Below are 21,288 nucleotides of genomic sequence, written 5' to 3' on the forward strand. Positions count from 1 at the left end.
TTCATTTTAAATCCGTTGATTTTATTTTCCCCCAATATATACTTTAAGGCTCCAATGCTCAAAGCATGAATGAGTGACACCAATGAGCTCCAGGCTCCTAAAATTTTTAATCTACTAGATTTTTAGAAATAGTTTTGTACAGCCAAGGATTTAATGATTTTTGTAAAAAAGATTAACCCCTAAGCGGCCAATAGTGCAGCTGCAAACCTGTGTGGGGTTTGGGGGCATCAGCCCAGTAGCCTAAAAATGAAGCTTTTCCTTCGTGTCTGCACACACTTTCCTTGTTGCTCTCGGGTTTCCAAGTACATTCATAATTAAACACCATTTTCCATAGATGGTCCAAAATGCTTTCAAAGATGTTATTTTCAACATGTCTAAATATCCACAGCTTAAGCTTATTCTATGTCTTCTGGTCTGACAGGATGGGGTAATGGTATAATTGATTTCTTCTCTGTATCTCTGGACAGAGCTTTCCTCATATCTGTGGAAAACGATTAATAACATATTTACAACATAATACACTTCAAGTGGCCGTCTATTTCAGTGGCAGAAGACTGACTACTTCTTTTTGGTCAGTTGTGCCCTTACACTGGCTTATCATTCTACTTGAGATCAAGAGTGGGGAACCTCTAGCCCTCAGGTCTCTCTGTCTAAGCTCCAACTCCTCTGCCTAGGAGCCCCTCGAGAGCTCTGGCTCACAGCTTCCTCAAGTGATTTTGCCTGGCTGGAATGAGTCCGTGAAGGGTGGAGAGCGGGCTTCTGCATGCCTGGAATACACCCTGCCCCACACAGCTCACAGTCACATCTCCTGTTCCACCCACTTTGGGCAAAAAGCTTTGCTCATCCCAAACAATTTCACATTTTCATTTTAATGGCATGGGAATTTATTACATCACAAGGACTGTCCAAAGTGTCTCTTTCTGCACAACACTTACCATAAGCATCCTCGTCAGGCTCCCCGTTGCTGGCAGAGTAGTATTCTAGCACTGTTCTGTACACGCTGTAGCCTAGTTGTTTGTACATGTTCACTGCAACCTGATTTGATACTCTTACAAAGAGATCCACAAAAAATCCGCCCTTTCTTCATTAAGAAAAGAAAATGACACAATAAGACAAAATAACTAACAGAAAACAGCATAGTTTGTAAGAGGCTACACAGGGATCTACATAAAAAAAATAAGAATTAAGCAGTGAACAATGGGGGTGGGTGGGAATTCTGCACTAAACAGGCAAGCTAACAAATAGGCCACGCCTCATGACAAACCATGTTTACATTTAGTTTGTCTGAACTGGCAAACCAGAATAAGGGGCACTTCTGATTTAGTATGATGTTTGTCTTGATAATCTGTTCAGGTTGCTGCTCCAACCTCCAGAGGCCATTGAGCCTTCGGGTTAGAATACTTTGGAGCAAATGGAAAATGAAACCAACAAGCAGCTCCCGCTTTGCCTATTTGTCTGGATGTTAAAACAATCGTTTGGAATTGGCACAAACCAAAGTTTGATTCCATGACTTCGTTTGGCTGTAACAAACTATGGTTTGCCTTTAAATAAATGAGCTTCGGAAACCATCATCCTTGTACTTATTTCATTCTTCTGTCCTGATTTATCAGTTTAGAGTTATGTCTGAATTTGCTTTATGAAGCTAGCTTATTTCAATATACCATAATTAAGATGAGCCAAGGAGTTCTGGATTCAGGAATAATGTGGAATTCTACTTATTTGATAATGGAAGAGAAAGGTTCTAACACAGCTACTCTGGAGGAAGAAACAGGAGTCAAGTCTCAACCAGGCTCATTTCTGTAATAACAAACCATAGCTTATAATTGCTTCCAAATGCAGCCAGTTTTGTACCACGATGGGACACTAGTAAATTGCAATTAAAATACGGAAATAAAATGAAGTCTTGAAAACCTAGGAATATAGCAAACTAAATCTTTGTACATGTGGAACAACTTCCGTGAACATCCCCATCCTCTCCTTGCATAGTCCCACCCCCTGCAAATCTGATCCAGAGGATTTGGGGGAACCCAGAGCAGATTTGGGATGTGGGTGGTGCTGTGGGTTAAACCACAGAGCCTAGGACTTGCTGATCAGAAGACTGGTGGTTTGAATCCCCGCGACAGTGAGCTCCCGTTGCTCGGTCCCTGCTCCTGCCCACCTAGCAGTTTGAAAGCGCGTCAAAGTGCAAGTAGATAAATAGGTACCACTCTGGTGGGAAGGTAAACGGCGTTTCCGTGCACTGCTCTGGTTCGCCAGAAGTGGCTTAATCCTGCTGGCCACATGACCCGGAAGCTGTACGCCAGCTCCCTCGGCCAGTAAAGCGAGATGAGCGCCGCTAGCCCAGAGTCAGCCACGACTGGACCTAATGGTCAGGGGTCCCTTTACCTTTTCCTTTAGAGCAGATTTGGAGGACTTACTGGTGGAGGAGAGAAGCAGGAAATTCAGTTTGATGCAACACATAGCTTAAAGTAGGGGAAACAGTGCTGATATAGTGACTGCTATATAACAGATGAATTTGAAGGGCAAACACTGGCATCGGAAGCCCTGCGCCAAGGCTCTCCTCCCCCTGTGCTCCTCCAAGTTGGTTTAGGGAGGGACAGGAAAACCCTCCTAGCACAGCACGTGGGGGGAGCAGAGGGGAGATTGTTCCTCTAGCAAGCTTCTATGCTTGTGCAGATGTAACATTTGTAATTGTGTAATGCTGAATATGGCTCCTCTCCCATTTATCCATTTGCTTTAAAAAAAGTTTTTTGTTCTTTTACTGGCCCCTTGCTATGATGCCAAAAATTTCCTGCCCCCCCCTCCAAGCACCCCCTTCCCAATCAATTTGTAAAAATTGGCCACAACCACTTTTGCACAAAAGGGTTAATGTGGCCCTATAGGTCAACAAGGCCCTTCACTCCCAAAATGCCTATTTAACCCTATTTAAAAGAATTTCAATAAATAATTGGCGGCGGGGGGAGGAAATAATTCAATAATATATATTTACCCACGACCACAACTCTATTCACTGGCACATATTTCTCGCTAACGGAAGTACGAGGGAAATATCATGCAGCCAATTATGCGGGAAGAAATCCCAGTGTTGAGTGGGACTTAGCCCAAGTAAGTGCACACAGAATTGCAGCCTCCACCACTTAGGTAGTCAATGTGGTTCCCTCCAGATGTTGCTGGATGCCCAACTCCCATCAGTCTCAGCCAGCATGACTGATGGTAAGGGCTGAAGGGAGTTGGCTATTCTAACTTAGATAAAAGCGCTATTAGCCTTTTATTTGACACTGGCTAATCTAACCAGTCAGCTGAGCAGCACCCCAACACTCCTAAAATAAAACTTCCTTATGAAGCACTCCTGACTTTATAAAGTTCTCACTGAATTGTTTTCTTAAGAGTCCCCAAAATAATTCTCCATATAATTATGATGCCTTCAGCTGTTCTCATCAATAAATCTACAGGAATTCAAACAGATCAATACATCGCTAAGAGAGGAAAATATATGTTTATCATGCAGGCATCCCTCACCTTTCTGATATTTCTTCAAGCAGTTCCATCAACTTAGCAGCCAAACCCAGCCGCCGAAATTCAGGTGCAACGGAGAGTGCAGTAACATGGCCATGCCACTCTTCTCTGGCTACTGAACCTTCAGCTTTCCCCATGACTACAAGGAAAAGTAGGATAAAATGGGTTAGTTTGTTTGGATTAGACCATGGCCATCCCACAGGAAATTAGCTATTGGATTTATGGTGTTTGACATAAAACCAGAAAAAAATGCTTTACTACAGATGCAGGCAATTAAAAAGGACTCAAACTAGAAGTTGAACATCAGGACTATACAGATTCCAGAATGTCTCACACACAGCAAATTAAGCACTGAACAAAATGTTCAGAGAGTCTCCAATTTCAAGAAAGCAACAGAATGTTTCTAACTCTTATGTCTCCTAAAACCAGCTTTAAAGTGAATGAGCTTTAAAACCCTGAGGAGGGTTTCTAGTTGGGTAGGGAGCAGTCTTTCAGGTCAGTACCCTAGCAGACTCTTCTTGCCACCTTCCTATCACTACGAGGAAATACTAAAAATGTATGCAACTCTTTGACTACAGACAACATCAAAGTGAAGTCTGTGATTAGGACTCCAGGGAGAAAGATACTAATAGCTGCGGAACTGTAGGAGAACAACAAAAGCTATAATTGTAAGTGTATTCACTTCCAAGTAATAATAATAATAATAATAATAATAATAATAATAATAATTTTATTTGTATGTCACCCATCTGACTGGGTTGCCACAGCCACTCTGGGTGGCTCCAAACAGAATATTAAAAACATGATAAAACATCAAACATTAACAACTTCCCTAAACAGGGATGCCTTCAGATATCTTTTAAAAGTCAGTTGCTTATTCCTTGACATCTGATGTGAAGGCTGAAACCCAATTAAAGAAATTCTAATTGATTACTATGAGTAATACTCATACTATGTATCAATTAAATTGGGATACATTTGCATATGGTAAAAACTATTACTAAAGCAAGCAGCACATTTTGTGTTTAGAAGATACATATATGGATGTGCTGTAGCCAAATGCACATCAGATGAAGCATTCATTTTGGATGTGTGAGAGAAGGGGACATACTTTTAAGACAGGAGCTGCCAGCCTTTTTGGACCAGGGGGCACATTTCAAATTTTGAGGAAGTACTAGTCACAAAATAGCTGCTATGGGAGGCATGACATATCAGTTAGAGAGAGAACCATCACGGCTGCTTCCAACACACACACACACACACACACACACACACACACGGACAACTTCAGGCTTACCAAGGAAAGTCACTACATCCTGTTGGTCCTAACTATGAAGATCACAAAATATTGGCTTTTGCCCCATACACACAATGATGCTGTTGCTAGCTAATAACAGAGAGCATCCCCTTGAGCCAGGGAAAATATCCAAGGTGGCCCCACCACACTCTCACACACAATCATGCACACACTCACTGATCAGACACACATGCATTGCTCACACACACACTCATACACACACAGACACCTCTCTCTCTCTGCCCAAGTCCATTTCTTTCTCTGACCACACATAAACAGATTTATACATACGTCTCTCTCCCTCACAGATCACATATGCATACAATCTTCTTCTTCTTCTTCTTCTTCTTCTTCTTCTTCTTCTTCTTCTTCTTCTCTCTCTCTCTCTCTCTCTCTCTCTCTCACACACACACACATTTTCCTCCACTCCCAAGTGTGTAGCACCATTTCTCTCATATACAGGCTTTTGCACGTTTTGGGGGGGGGAAAGGTGCAAGGCGGGAGATGTGTCAGTAAGGGTGGTACGGACAAAAAAAGAATGTGTGTACCTTTTGCCTCATACTGGGGATTATAAAAACTAGAAAGTTACTTCAAAAAAAAAAGAAGACTGTGAATCTAGGGGCTCTGGTTCCTCCTTACAGGCACCTGGATGCCTGCAGGTGATGGGCTGCCAACCCCTACCTTAAGATGTTACTTTCCATATGCGGTTTTTATATGCTCATACTAAAACTAATATTAACAAAAGGTTCTGCCCAGTTTATCAAGGACATCTTCATGGTTGATAAAAAGCCCTTAAAAACTGAGTAAATGTTGCAGTGCTACTGCCAAATAATTAAAGGGTTAGTCAAAGATTAGTCACACAGAAACAAGGAAAATTAACCTACTTACTGTAGCCCATCAGTTCTCCACCAGGAGCTTCTGCAACAATAAAATACTCAGGCCAGTGAGCCAAGTACTGCAAGTAAAATGGAATTCCATACTACGGAGCATTGCATGTTAAGAAAATATCACCTCAGTAAGCAAGTGGAGGGTGACAATCTGTAAGGGTAAAGGACTATAGAAGCTGTAGTTCTGTAATATCTGGGGGAGCTTAAGTTGCTCACCCCCAAAGTAACTGTTTTCCAAACAGTTGTGGTTTTGCACAGTAAGATACTAAAATACTTAAGACTACTGTCTGTTTCTGAGTAAAAAATAAATAATAACAATACAATACAGGTAAACGAAGAATGTAAAATCAGAATCAGAAGAATGTTTATTTGCAGCAGCCACTAGCCATAGCAATAAAACAAAATTTAAAAAGTGATTAAAAAAAGTAGTATGATTAAAAAATTCCAAAACATTTGTATTATTTAATATTTCTAAGAGCTATCTGCAAAATTTCATATTGGGATCTCAGTGGGATCACATTAAAAAAATTGTACATACATGTCTGCCTTATTGGGTTCTATTTAGGATAAATGGGTCTTCTTGGAGTAAGATATAACAGAATAAACAAGACGTCAAGTTACAATATCAGTTCCTTCAGGCATTTATTTAGAATGTTATTCAATTAAAAGGTATCTGAAAAGCTGGTCAGGCATTTCTTTTAAAAAACGTGTTCCAAAGCCAAGTGATAGCTTGCTATTGCATGATAGAATTAAAGCTTTGAAAGAATTCTTGTTAGTACATATTGTGAACATTACAACAAAATACATGACATCACTTGATATGGAATGACCCATTTTAGAAGGAAGAGCAATTAAGAGTAAGAACTGATAATTCTCTGGTTCGTCTCTCTCCTCAGCTTCGACTATACCACTATTTATCAGCCCTGCTGCATCCACAGCAAAGAAGTGGCTAATTATACTGATCTTCCTTGCAGGCTATTGGATGGGTTACTAAGATACATATTATTTGACCACTTGAAATGTACCAGTTCTAAATAAGTATTGATTACTATGACATTTTTTAAATCTTTGAGACCTAAGACACTATATAGAAAAAAGGAAATACAGAACCTCTTACATGAAGTGATTTTAGCTTGGACATAATATTGGAGAACACTGGGTTATGAATCAGAAAGTGTCTCGTTCAATTTTGCCATAAGCTCATTTGTATTATAGGGATAACATCACATACATTTACCATATTATTGTATGGATTACAAATAAACATTGTATAAACAATTTGAACAGTCAAAGTGATACATTCAAAATATTACTTCTGAGGGTAGGAAGCTGATATTAACTTTCAGAAGAAACTGAAAAGCATTCCTGTTTAATCAGGCATTTGATGGTCAAAAGATACTTGATCCAGATATTATTTGTTGTGGGGTTATATGACTGTTTTAAGTGTTTTTAACTGTTTTAAATAAGTTTTGTTTATTTTTAAAAATATGATTGTTTTATTATTTTGGTGTTTGCTGCCCTGGGCCCCTTAGGGAGGGTGAGATGGAAATTTAATAATTAAATAATAAATACAGCACACTGCTGTTTGGCATCCATACTAACTTCCATATTACAAGCTTCTCAAGGCTGCCCCATATACTGCTTTTTTATGGACTGCCCATAGAAGAATAAAGAATGAACGCAATAACAAACATTTCTGCCATGTAGGTACACTTGCAAGACACCAGAAATAGCTGCAGCTCCCTGATAAAAATATTCAGGGACAAACATGTTTTCTGTAGTATAATGTATGAAGAGGCTCACAGGTACTGCCATTAGCATTCAGAGGTCTTGAGGCTTAAAAGGATACAGTTTCTGTGAGGGGATCCAAGTTGCTGTGGGAAACAAGAACTGATTAAACACCCAAAATACTACTAGGGAGAAACTTTGAGCCAGTTACAACTGGGTATGGGGCAAACCTTTCAATCTCTTCCATCCCACACACCAATTTTGAAACCTCAATTTGCCTCTTGAACAATTATTAATTTTGTGATCTACCCTGGGTTGGTCAGGGAATAAAGTATAACCAAAGAAGAGCAGGAGGCAAGTTCTAACATCCCTTTAATTCCAAGAGATCCTGAAATATTCAATAGAGGAGAGCTATTTCCTTGTGCCAACTAAATTGCCAAATTTTAAAATAACCCCTGTAGCTGTGCCTTGAACAACAATTTGGGTTCCAGAAATGAGCAGGTGATAATGCCTGTCTTCATCTGCAACCAGCTCCATCTGATTTCTGCTCATCCATTTGATGTTTAAAGGCACAGGCAACTGATAAAGACTCGCTTTTCCCTTGTCTCAGGTGGCAGCCCAAAGAGGCGGCGCGGCAGCCCGTGCTCGGAACCGGGCCGGCCCAGGTGTTGGCTGGGCGGCAATTCCGACCCTCCATCGCCAGCAGGACCGGGGGGGGGGAGGCAGGCGGGTCCGCCGAGCGCCCTCCCTCGAGGCCCAGCACAGGCCGCGGAGGCGCCTCCAGGCCAGAGACGCGCGCCGCCCCCTCCCCGTCCCCGCCCCCCCCCCCCTCCGGCTCACATGTTGTTGAATCGGAAGAGGTCGTTGCAGGTGAAGGCGCGCAGCGAAGTCATCTTCTTCTCCCCGGCGAGGCGGGGAAGGCGGACAGCAGCCCGAGACCCGGAACCACTTCTCGCCGGCGCCGGGCAACCGAGACGCCACTTCCGTTCCAGCGGTTGCCAGGGCGACCCTTCCAGAAAGAAGCGAAGGTCCAAGGGAGGGGCGGAAGCCACGCCCCCTTGCGTCAGAATGGTCCACAGAGATAAGAAAAAGGGAAGAAGCGTCGTCCTCCCGCAGATACATTGCGCCCGTTTGTTTCGTTCCTGGGTTCTGAGATGTTCTTTTTTCTGTGGGCCACCAAGAGTCTCTGTCGGGGGAAAATTGGGGACGGCATTTTGGATTTTTGCTGCCCTGCATATATTAAAACATATTTGTGGCCCTACTCATCAAAGAGGATGAGCAACATTAAAATTCACCCCCACAGCCGGTTGGGTTTCCTCTCCGGAAACGGCTGAAAGGCGGATCCAGCTGATTTTAAACGGATCCTCATCAATTCATAAGATTTTTTCATTCAAATTAAATAAAACTGCCATGATACTGTAGACCATGTCTTAGTCTGTAGGCAGCATCAAAAAAATCACGCACCCACTGTTTCGTGGGGCCGCAATGGCCCAAAAACATGGTTAAAAAACACGGATCCTCATGGATCCTCATGATTTTTGCACTAGATAAGCCCGAAGTCACCCTCAGATCAACTTCCCCAAATCTCTTGCTAATCAGCAAAACTCTGTGCTGCTGGGTCTGCCTGCTGGCAAATATAACATCACAATCACAATGGTATAAAATAACTCAGCAAGCTGACATCTGTCAAGAGTTAAACAAAGGTTAGTGTACTAAATATTATTTTCAATTCTAGGTAGTTTGCTATTGGAGAAATACCATATATGATTAATGCTAAGGGCGTTTTTGTGATTTTTGTAGTGCAACTCATGATTTTTGTGGTGCAGGGTGTGCCCCTGGCTTTGATGTGTGATTTGATGGTGAGTTTGGGGTGGCCCAATGCAAAAAGGGTGAGGATCAATAAGGATCCGTGCTTCAGAACCACATTTTTGGGCCATGGAGTTGCCATGAAGCCATGGATCCATGATTTTTGTGGTGCTGGCTGTGCCCATGGCCATGATATTTGGTCTGATGGTGATTTTGGGCTGATCTAGTGCAAAAATCATGAGGATCCATGAGGATGTGTGTTTTTTAACCATGTTTTTGCACCATTGCAGTACCACAAAACAGTGGGTGCATGCTTTTTTTGGTTCTGCCTACAGACAAATATGTGGTGTAGAGTATCATGGTGTTTTTATTTTGTTTCAATATAAAAATCATATGAATTCATGATCCATGTTTTTGTTGTGCTGCAGCGTGGCTAAGTGTTGGATCCACGTTTTTAATAGTCTAGTCTGTAATTTGACACTGGATTTGTTGGAGTTATTTTTTAAAAAGTGGAAGATCCATGAGGATCCGTGTAGATCCGCCTTTAACCCAGACCCTTAGTCTCCCTCCAAGAGTGCTGCCTCCAGAGCTTCTCTCGGGCTCAGCTCACCTCTCTGGTCCCAGCGGCTGCCCTGCAGTCTGAGGCTAGAGATCAAGATGGGTTGCCATATTTCAAAAAGGAAAAACCAGGACACCCCCAAAATGGTGGATTTTCTTTCCAAAAAAGACGTATGTCAGCCCTCCTATAGAATACAGAATTGCAGAGTTGGAAGGGACCACGAGGGTTTTCTAGACCAACCCCAAGCAATGCAGGAATCTTTGCCCAGTGTGGGGCTTGAACCTACAACCCCGGGATTAAGAGTCTCATGTTTTACCGACTGAGCCATGTATGGAAGCTTACTTAGAAGAAGTCCCGCCGTTATCAGTGGAACTAATTTCAAAGTGTGTGCAGTTTTCTTGGCTACAGGTACCTATCAGGGCACTGAATAGCTTCTCTAAGAGCATAACCCTAACCAATAAGGCATTCCTCTTTACCCTGGCCTTTGACGATGAAGATATTTATTTTCAGGACCCACCCTGGTTTGAGTGACTGTATTTTTAATTCTCGTTTTTTAACTGTATTTTAAATTGTTGCAACTTGCCCTCAGACTTTAGCGTGAAGGGCAGGTAAGATATTTAAATAATACAAATACCAAAACACCACCACCAGGCCCAGCAGTTTGGCCCCAGGACTGCAGGTGCCCGAGGCCACGCACGCTGCAGGCGCCTGACATTAGCACACCCCTGCGACGTGAGCAGCCCCGGTGCAAAAATTTGTGGGAGCCCAGCCCTTTCATGGGGAGTTGTGGGGACTGGAGCCCCCAGGGTCCCTGGCACCCAGTGCCTATGAACAACACCATTATGTCTTACTAATTCAAAGGAATTGCAAGGCTTATAAGCTTATGTTTAAATAAATATCAGGCCTACACTTAAAAAACACTCAATACAGCTATCCTGACAGATGAGAGCAGTAACAGCACTGCCTCTAGAAACAGTATTAAGGCGCCAGAAATCTGCTGGTGGAAGTCTAGCAGCAGAGCCCTATTGTTCACTGTTACCATAGGGGTCAGCAACCAGAGGCATTGGAAGGTTGGATAACATCATATAACACCCCCTAACTCGGCAAATTGGAAAGGTATTTCGAAATGTTTTCAGAACAGAGATGCAAGATATAATTATGAATTTAAATTAGCCCATTAGTGAACTGTTTAATTCAAAGACAAAATGTAATTCAGTTTAAACTCCTGACTGTTAGGTCCAGTTGTGGCTGACTCTGGGGTTGCGGCACTCATCTCGCTTTATTGGCCGAGGGAGCCGGCGTACAGCTTCCAGGTCATGTGGCCACCATGACTAAGCTGCTTCTGGTGAACCAGAGCAGTGCACAGAAGTGCCGTTAACCTTCCCCGCCGGAGCAGTACGTATTTATCTACTTGCACTTTGACCTGCTTTCGAACTGCTAGGTGGGCAGGAGCAGGGACCGAGCAACGGGAGCTCACCCCGTCGCTGGGATTCGAACCGCCAACCTTCCGATCAGCAAGCCCTAGGCTCTGTGGTTTAACCCACAGCGCCACCTGTGTCCCACGAATTCAGTTTACAAATCTGCAAATCTGCTTATTAAAAGGCTGAGGTACTGCTTAATGACAACTTTAATGTGGGAAGATCAGTGGGTGGGAATCTCAACATTAAGATTCAATATGAGAGTCTGAATCCATTTTCAGTCATAGAAAGATACATTGTGCAGCCTTCAGACACTTAGCAGTTCCTAAACTTGGTTGATTTATGCAGGGGATTTTTGAGCACATTTGTAATAAATTGGATTTAACTGTTGCTGGATTATTTTTATTTTTGTGATTCTAAGCCTGCATTCCTATACACTTACCAGCAAATTGGGGGAGACCTAGGATTTTTTGGGGGGGAGTTATTTGTCCTGTCTGCACGCTTCTTATGATGGAGGACCGCTGTAGCCACCCCCAACGACACGTTCTCAAGATGGAGGGTGAGGGAACAGCTGCAGTCGCTTGCGGTTCCTGCACAATGTTTGCCATCTTGCCAAAGGTTGCAGGCAGCTTTACCTGCAGCAATTGCATGTTGATTGCCCTCTTAGAAGACAAAGTTCAGCAACTGGAGGCACGCGTAGCTACGCTCCAAAGAATTAGAGAGCTGGAGCTCTTCTTGGAAACAACTGAGCACACCGTCTCCACCAAGGAGGAGACAGGGGACTCCCCTGAGAAGGAGGCTAGTTCACCAACACAGGAGCCAGATATATGGAGAAACGTGACTCAAAGAAGTAGGAAGCCCAGGGTTCGCTCTGATTGTTTAGAAATACACAATTGCTTTGAGGTCCTCTCCCCTAGCATGGAAGACAAAGAGCAGACTCCATTTGAGGATCTCTCCCTCATTACAGTCGATCAGGTACATGAAGACGAGCAGCAAGGTCAGTCCTCAGGGAATGTGCAGGCGACCTTGGAACGGACAGCTCACGGAAGAACCCCGACCAAACATAAGAGGAGGTGTGTAGTGGTGATAGGGGATTCCCTACTGAGGGGAACAGAAGCAGTGATCTGTGGGCCTGACAAGATGTCTCGGGAAGTGTGCTGTCTCCCCGGGGCTAAGATCCAAGATGTAACTGAACGACTGCAAGGAATCATAAAACCCACTGACAAATACCCCTTCCTCTTGGTTCATGTGGGAACCAATGACACTGCAAGCAATAGCATTCTCGAAAAGTTATCAAGTGTCTTAATATTTTACAACACATTTTTCTTCTGCAAGGATGGAACTTGCTTTAACCATCATGCAGACAGTATCTTTGTTTCCAGCCACGGAAAGAAATAGGTTTTCACCTAAGAGTGGAAATTAATGATTACATTTTTAAAAAATGTGCACCATTAAACAAAGATGCCCATGATCTTGAGCTTTTTGACTGCTTCAGCTCTTTCTCTGCCCATTGCAGTCCACTGATTTTCAGTTTAATTCAGCTATTTCCCCCTTTTCTCCACTGCATCAGTGTTGTCCATTAAGAAAAAAGATAGGAGTTGATTTGGAGGCAATGATATTTTAAGCACAGCAACCACCAGCAGGGTATGCCTAATCTTCTGATTTATTTATTTTTAAGTAAAATGACATGAAGAATAATTAGGTGTTGGTTCTGAATTGTGGCGAAAATTTCAGTTATGTTTAGTACAGAAGAAGCAAATTGTAAGTGTGTATAGGAGCATGGCAAAGAACATGAGATTGTTATAGATACTGGAATAAATGATTCAATGCCAAAATGTTTCTGGAAGGGAAAACAGAGTACAAAGCACCCACCTTAAAAGAATCCTGAGTGTGTGGTTTCTTCCATCCAACTCCTCAGATACAACTCACCATTTCAGAAACACGAACTTTTCTCACATATAGTAGCCAGTTGTGAGTCGTCTCCTGCACTTGTTTCAGTCTTCCCATGGTGCCAGTTTCAGGAAAATTAAGTATTTATTCCAGTGATGTACCCCTTCATGGATCACTGCCTTGCCGTGGCGAAGGGGCTTGAAGAACTCAGAGAAGCTATGAACTATGCCGAGCAGGGCACCCAAGATGAACAGGTCATAGTGGAGAGTTTTGACCAAACGTGATCCACCTGGAGGAGGAACCGGCAAGCCACTCCAGTATCCCTGCCAAGAAAACTCCATGGACAAAGACAACAGGCATATAAAAGTTATGACGCTGGAAGATGAGCCCCTCAGGTCGGAAGGCGTCCAACATGCTACTGGGGAAGAGCGGAGGGCAAGTACAAGTAGATCCAGAGCTGATGAAGCGGCTGGGCCAAAGCCGAAAGGACGCTCAGTTGCGGATATGCCTGGAAGCGAAAGGAAAGTCCAATGCTGTAAAGAAAAATATTGCATAGGAACCTGGAATGTAAGAACCATGAACATGGGTAAGTTGGAGGTGGTCAAAAATGAGATGGCAAGAATAAATATTGACATCCTGGGCATCAGTGAACTAAAATGGACGGGAATGGGTGAATTCAGTTCGGATGACCATCATATCTACTACTGTGGGCAAGAAACCCGTAAAAGAAATGGAGTGGCCCTCATAGTCAACAAAAGAGTGGCAAAAGCTGTACTGGGATGCAATCTCAAAAATGATAGAATGATCTCGATACGAATCCAAGGCAGACCTTTTAACATCACAGTAATCCAAGTTTATGCACCAACTACTGGTGCTGAAGAAACTGAAATTGACCAGTTCTATGAAGACTTACAACACCTTATAGAAGTGACACCAAAGAAGGATGTTCTTCTCATTATAGGGGATTGGAATGCTAAAGTAGGGAGTCAAGAGATAAAAGGAACAACTGGCAAGTTTGGCCTTGGAGATCAAAACGAAGCAGGGCAAAGGCTAATAGAGTTCTGTCAAGAGAACAAGCTGGTCATCACAAACACGCTTTTCCAACAACACAAGAGACGACTCTACACATGGACATCACCAGATGGGCAGCATCGAAATCAGATTGATTATATTCTCTGCAGTCAAAGATGGAGAAGCTCTATACAGTCAGCAAAAACAAGACCTGGAGCTGACTGTGGCTCAGATCATCAGCTTCTTATAGCAAAATTCAAGCTTAAACTGAAGAAAGTAGGAAAAACCACTGGGCCGGTAAGATACAATCTAAGTCAAATCCCTTATGAATACACAGTGGAAGTGAGGAACAGGTTTAAGGATTTAGATTTGGTGGACAGAGTGCCTGAAGAACTATGGATGGAGGCTCGTAACATTATACAGGAGGCAGCAACGAAAACCATCCCAATGAAAAGGAAATGCAAGAAAGCAAAGTGGCTGTCCAATGAGGCCTTACAAATAGCGGGGGAGAGAAGGCAAGCAAAATGCAAGGGAGATCGTGAAACATACAGGAAATTGAATGCAGATTTCCAAAGAATAGCAAGGAGAGACAAGAAGACCTTCTTAAACAAGCAATGCAAAGAAATAGAGGAAAGCAATAGAATGGGAAGAACCAGAGATCTGTTCAAGAAAATTGGAGATATGAAAGGAACATTTCGTACAAAGATTTCCATAATAAAGGACAAAAGTGGAAAGGACCTAACAGAAGCAGAAGACATCAAGAAGAGGTGGCAAGAATACACAGAGGAATTATACCAGAAAGAAACGGATGTCTCATATACCCCAGGTAGTGTGGTTGCTGACCTTGAGCCAGACATCCTGGAGAGTGAAGTCAAATGGGCCTTAGAAAGCACTGCAAATAACAAGGCCAGTGGAAGTGATGGTATTCCAGCTGAACTATTTAAAATTTTAAAAGATGATGCTGTTAAGGTGCTACACTCAATATGCCAGCAAGTTTGGAAAACTCAGCAGTGGCCAGAAGATTGGAGAAGATCAGTCTACATCCCAATCCCAAAGAAGGGCAGTGCCAAAGAATGCTCCAACTATCGCACAATTGCACTAATTTCTCACGCTAGCAAGGTTATGCTTAAAATTCTACAAGGAAGGCTCAAGCAGTATGTGGACCGAGAACTCCCAGAAGTGCAAGCTGGATTTAGAAGAGGCAGAGGAACCAGAGACCAAATTGCAAACATGCGCTGGATTATGGAGAAAGCTAGAGAGTTCCAGAAAGACATTTACTTCTGCTTCATTGACTATGCAAAAGCCTTTGACTGTGTCGACCATGGCAAACTATGGCAAGTTCTTAAAGAAATGGGAGTGCCTGATCACCTCATCTGTCTCCTGAGAAATCTCTATGTGGGACAAGAAGCTACAGTTAGAACTGGATATGGAACAACTGACTGGTTCAAAATTGGGAAAGGAGTACGACAAGGCTGCATTTTGTCTCCCTGCTTATTTAACTTATATGCAGAATTCATCATGCGAAGGGCTGGGCTGGATGAATCCAAAGCCGGAATTAAGATTGCCGGAAGAAATATCAACAACCTCAGATATGCAGATGACACAACCTTGATGGCAGAAAGTGAGGAGGAATTAAAGAACCTTTTATTGAGGGTGAAAGAGGAGAGTGCAAAATATGGTCTGAAGCTCAACATCAAAAAAACGAAGATCATGGCTACTGGTCCCATCACCTCCTGGCAAATAGAAGGGGAAGAAATGGAGGCAGTGAGAGATTTTACTTTCTTGGGCTCCATGATCACTGCAGATGGTGACAGCAGCCACGAAATTAAAAGACGCCTGCTTCTTGGGAGAAGGGCAATGACAAGCCTAGACAGCATCTTGAGAAGTAGAGACATCACCTTGCCAACAAAGGTCCGTATAGTTAAAGCTATGGTTTTCCCAGTAGTGATGTATGGAAGTGAGAGCTGGACCATAAAGAAGGCTGATCGCCGAAGAATTGATGCTTTTGAATTATGGTGCTGGAGGAGACTCTTGAGAGTCCCATGGACTGCAAGAAGATCAAACCTCTCCATTCTGAAGAAAATCAGCCCTGAGTGCTCACTGGAAGGACAGATTGTGAAGCTGAGGCTCCAGTACTTTGGCCACCTCATGAGAAGAGAAGACTCCCTGGAGAAGACCCTGATGTTGGGAAAGATGGAGGGCACAAGGAGAAGGGGGCGACAGAGGACGAGATGGTTGGATAGTGTTTTCGAGGTTACCAGCATGAGTCTGACCAAGCTGCGGGGGGCAGTGGAGGACAGGAGTGCCTGGCGTTCTCTGGTCCATGGGGTCACGAAGAGTCGGACACGACTAAACGACTAAACAACAACAACAACAACCAGTGATGTATGGTGATTTTTTTCACAGGGGAACAGTTAGGGCCAGAGGCGCCAGCTTGCAAGGGTACTTGGGAACGGGCACAACATTGTGATGTCCTGATGTCGCGTGCGTGAGCATTGTGCCTTCCTCCTTAAGCCAGCAGAAGCTTCCCAGGCTTTGGGAAGGTGGTGGAAGGGCTTTTGGACCCGTCGGAGCATCGCACCTCCCTCCCTAAGCTGAGCAGAAGCTTCCCAGGCTTTAGGAAAGAGATGCCAGGGGGAAATTTAGGGGACTATCCTAGTCCCCTAGTCCACTGACCGCACACCACTGATATATGCATAAAATGAAAGAAGATCAAACGACACAAATCATTTTCAATCTAAGGCAGAGCTGTCACTATGTCCTTAGGATGTTCCAGATGTCCTCATCCTCCAGATATCGGAGTGCTTTTGGCCAGTGTGAGCTCTGCTGATCCCTACAGCGACTGTTGCTGGCACAAGGTTACTAGTAGCACTTGGCGCAGGGGAACAAGAGCCAGAGCTCGAAACATGATAGCAATAATTTCCACCCAACCTGTTCACATTAAAATAGGTATGCACCCAAGATCTTTTTAAAGTATAATGTGTGAATTGGTCCTCAGGGCTAGTTCACAGATCTATAGCCATTATTGCAGCAGAAGTTATCACAGATCTGTAACAGGAGAAAGTGCCATATATCACCTCAAAAATACAATGTTTTCCAGTGCAGTCAGTTTACACATTCAACTGGCAGTTAGTAAATGATAAAAATGAAGGGATAGATATGAGTGTGTGAACCAGCTCTAAGACTCCAATGTACAGCAAACCACATGAGCTGGACTAAAGAATAGTTTCAGGAGACTAGAAAATGGCTATGTCTCCTGTGCAAGAAATGCAAGAAATGGATGGGTACTTAAATACAGACTATTCACATATACACAAACATGTTCATTATAGTAAAGTATTACAATGTATTATGTGCAAAACTACTGTTTTATCATTTACAAAATGAAATACAACATAGACACATGTCAAGGTGGCAGGTAAGTGGCAAATCAACATGCATACATTTACATACAAAATGCACTTGCAGAGCCAGACACCAATATTCTTTTGGTAACTCCAGAGAATTAAGGCATTAAGGTACAGCAATTAATAACTCAGCACTGGAGTGCATTCACATGGTTTGGAAGCCATCCTAGATGGACAAGATTCTTGGCTTTTGATAAGATCAGCAAGGGACTTATGATCCAAGATTTTCAACCACATCTTACACAATGACTTGGATTGGTTGGTGCTCAGTGTAGGTCTTAATATTTCTGTTACAACATTAAACTATTACAACATTGTCCAGATTTATTTTTGTATCTATTGGATAATTTAATTGTTCAGTCATGATGTATAGGGGACAGCAAAATCCACCCCATGAAATATCTCTCCTCTCCTGCTTCCTCTGGGGTCGCACAGAAGATTAGGAGGGAGCGATTACTTTTATTCAAAATTACAACCCAGTTTTAGTTATCTAATATGGAAAGAAGCTTACAATTTGTATGCCTATGGAAAACATTTACTTTTTCAGCCACAGTAAAATGCATGTGATGTTGCTCGTTTCAGTCTGCATAAATCTGTTTAACCTGTAAATTCAGTTCCTTGCTGTTTCTAACATAACAGATGACAAATCAATATTTGTATATGTACAATATTTCAAACTTTGAAAATCCCCCCCAAACCTCCTTCACTTACGTTCTGCAAGAAGCCTGAACCAGCAGACTAGGGGTAACCTCACAATCTCTCTCTCCCCCCCCCCCCCATTTTGAGTGACTGTCCCTCACATCTACCTTCAACAATGTCCAGTCACTCTTCCACGAAGAGGAGTGATGGAGCTCTCAGCTATCTTTCTTTGGCTAACTTTCTGTACAACAATGGAGTAACTAAACTGTGTTATTTGAAACACATGCCCTAAAACATCTCATTTCTAAAGCAGCCACACTATGTTTTCTCACTTTCCTGGTCTCTATATTCACTTCTTTCAAATACTTCTGTCCACTTTATCTGTCCATTCAAGATTGCAGTATATAAATAATAATTCAGTAAGTGATACATCAGGTTTGTAAAAGGCTTTGGGTAGCCAATGTCAAAAATACAAATTACTTACAGAATTTTATCAACCTTAAAATGAGTTTGATAGATTTAAAAACACTTAAATCAGGGAAGAAAAGGCAATAAACCATCTAAATCTCACAGGAGTGTTCAATGTAATACTCTAAAACCAGCAAGAGATTTATTTTGTATATTAAATGTTAAAAATCACATGCAGAATTATAGAACATTTTATAGTTTTAAAAAATACTTTAAGGATCAACCATGACAGTTTACCTGCAACTGTTTTAAAATTTCTGTGATATATATATATAAAAAAACAAGCTGCCTTCAGTAAAATAATAATTAAATATTTTAGAGAAGGCTGCTACCATCCATATAAGAGAGTTTATTGATGCCCTGCATCGGACAGTTTTGCATATATATGTACACTGGTGAAATGGATAGCCCACCAGCTAGCTTATAGATAATCTGGCCATCAGTAAAGTTAATGCAAACTAGGGCTTGAACTAAGGATGAGAGTAAAATGCAATACAGATGTGCTGATGTGATGTGCAGTATATTTGAGAAGATCAGTGATCCATGAAGTTCAGCCCCCCTTCTGTTCTACAGCTGTACAATGGCCCTGTATATATACTACATTTAGTCAGTGACAGGGATTGTTGTTCATGTTCTTATCAGACATTTGGTTTAGAGCCCTGCAGACAGTGTCTAATGAACTCAAGTCAGCAAGCAAAGGGTGCTTTCAGCAACTTAAAACCCAACCATAAAACACATGAGCTTTATGATGTGTGGTCGCTGTTGTCGTTTTGAAAAATGGCACCATAATTGTCACTGTTGATGCGCTTATAAACAAAATGAAAGACCTGGGGCTGTGGCCGGCTGTGCAGTTCAGCTTTGATTTTTTGGGGATAGGTATCTTCTGTCAGCTGTTGCCAGGTGTCATCAATAAAAAGAAATAGGCTATACTCATCAGGAATGTCCACTTTAAACTTCTCAGCACAAAGCCGACACACATCTTCTGTGGTAATATATGGTCTCACGAGCAAGGTTTTCCCTGTACAGCCACTGTTTACTTCCTGGAATGCAACTCGCAAATAGTTCTGTAAAGTGGGGAAATGCATGAGAAGAATAAATGTTCAAATTCAAGACCTAATAAAAAAACCCACACACAATTTCACCTGGTTTGTTGGGCTAATCAATGTGAAATATACGTAGTTGTTCCTCTTGTTATTAATCAGAGGTCCTCTGTGTTCCAGGAAACCTTAAGGGTGGTATACAACTAAATTTTACTCAGAGCAGATCCTCAGAAATTAATGAACCTGACATTAGAGCCATTAATTGCAACAGGTCTACTCAAAGCAAAATGTTCTCAAGCACCCTCAATTCACATATAAGATATTGAGGCCTCATAGGCCTAACCAGTGCTCTGTTCAAATGGAATGCATATTCTGTAACAAGGGTGCCATGGCAGACAAACTGATGCAGTAAATGTTCCCTGAAGGCAGGAACTGAAAACCCCTGCTGTAAGGAAGTAGTGTCAGGGTCCATTCACAGGACCTTGACTGAAATTTTATTCAACCTGCCCATGTGAGTAAAGGACTTACTTACTAGCCCCAACACTTCCTCTGCTTATTCATTATTAGCATGCCATGAGGATTGTACTTTTGAGCTCACTTTATTGTGTCCTGACAGCAAGCTAAGTGAACTGCAAAGCTGTCATCTGTGGCCAGACTGAGTTCCCTCAGCTGAGACCTGGGCATATGCCAGAGGGTGGCAAAGCGTCACTGAGCTTGCTCTGGGGAACGGTGGTCATGCTAAGAAACTCCTATTGTTGAAGAGGCTAACACAAGATGCAGCAGAGCTCAGGAAAGAAAGTGGGCCGAGCCCTATTCACACAAATCAGACTTCATCAGCCAGCGATGCAGATGAAAAGCATACTTTGCAATTCTACAGAGCACATGTGTCTGGCATTTGCTTTTTAATATTGAAGCAAGGAACTGGTTTCAGGAAGCTCATTTGGGAATATGATTCATGTCTCTTTTCCTGAGTCCAATTTGATAATAATTCAAGCTTCATTAATTCTGTGGGAGCTTTTGGAGAACATGTGAGTTGTTATTAGTTATTCCCACCTTTTTCGCATTTTCATTTAGTGGGAATGCCGGTCTTTTTTATTTATTTTGCCCACTGCAGAAGCAGTATATTTGCTTCTTCATAAATTCATTTCTATGCCACTTTTTGGCCCAAGAAAGGCCTCCAATCAACTCAAAATAAAACAGTGCAAGCGATAATAAAAGCAATTTAAATGTAACAAAACCCAGAGCAGAATAAAACAAGTAAAGCACAGTCAACAGTGAAGGCGGAGGTGGGGAATAATTGCTTTTCATTGTTAACATTTCTTTCTTCCAGTAAAATAATTAGGAACGCTTTTTAAAAAAAAGACACAAAAAGCATACGCACACATGCTGGCCATAAGCGGAAACAGACATCATCTAGAATCTAAGGGAAGACATGAAAGGGGGAGATTTGAGGAAGGAAAAAAAGGAGGGAGGGGAGAAAATAGAAATGAGGAAGGAAGGGAAGAAAGAAGAGCAGAGTGTGCATGTTGGAACACAGCTTGTTCTGACATGAAATGAAATGAGTCATTGGAGGGAGTCCGTCAAATATAGGGCAAAATGTACATTCAGGATGCACCAACAAA

At 42.4% G+C, this 21,288-nt stretch overlaps 2 protein-coding genes and 1 pseudogene across 8 annotated transcripts in view; 1 reads left to right on the forward strand and 2 right to left on the reverse strand.

Annotated features, from left to right (window-relative positions):
- NAA20 (N-alpha-acetyltransferase 20, NatB catalytic subunit) lies at positions 1 to 8,408 on the reverse strand. The gene is made up of 6 exons (XM_079983693.1): positions 8,269 to 8,408; positions 7,550 to 7,574; positions 5,702 to 5,792; positions 3,520 to 3,655; positions 936 to 1,081; positions 1 to 481 (listed from the first exon to the last, which is right to left on the reverse strand). The coding sequence occupies exons 1-6, from the start codon at positions 8,319 to 8,321 to the stop codon at positions 396 to 398; spliced, it is 537 nt and encodes a 178-aa protein (XP_079839819.1). The 5' UTR covers positions 8,322 to 8,408; the 3' UTR covers positions 1 to 395.
- A 1,300-nt stretch (positions 8,409 to 9,708) lies between these two features.
- Positions 9,709 to 18,162, forward strand: LOC307220748 (craniofacial development protein 2 pseudogene; annotated as a pseudogene). The gene is made up of 3 exons (XR_013844029.1): positions 9,709 to 10,678; positions 12,753 to 14,627; positions 18,159 to 18,162. The product of XR_013844029.1 is annotated as a craniofacial development protein 2 pseudogene (transcript).
- RIN2 (Ras and Rab interactor 2) overlaps positions 17,439 to 21,288 on the reverse strand; it is a 72,456-nt gene continuing 68,606 nt past the window's right edge. For all 6 annotated transcript variants that reach the window (XM_079983510.1, XM_079983512.1, XM_079983511.1 and 3 more), the window contains one exon: positions 17,439 to 19,690. In XM_079983510.1, coding sequence (XP_079839636.1) covers positions 19,370 to 19,690 — 321 coding nt within the window. In that variant the 3' untranslated portion in view covers positions 17,439 to 19,369. The remainder of the gene's footprint in view (positions 19,691 to 21,288) is intronic.

This window comes from Podarcis cretensis (assembly GCF_951804945.1).
Source record: "Podarcis cretensis genome assembly, chromosome: 7".
NCBI lineage: Eukaryota > Metazoa > Chordata > Lepidosauria > Squamata > Lacertidae > Podarcis > Podarcis cretensis.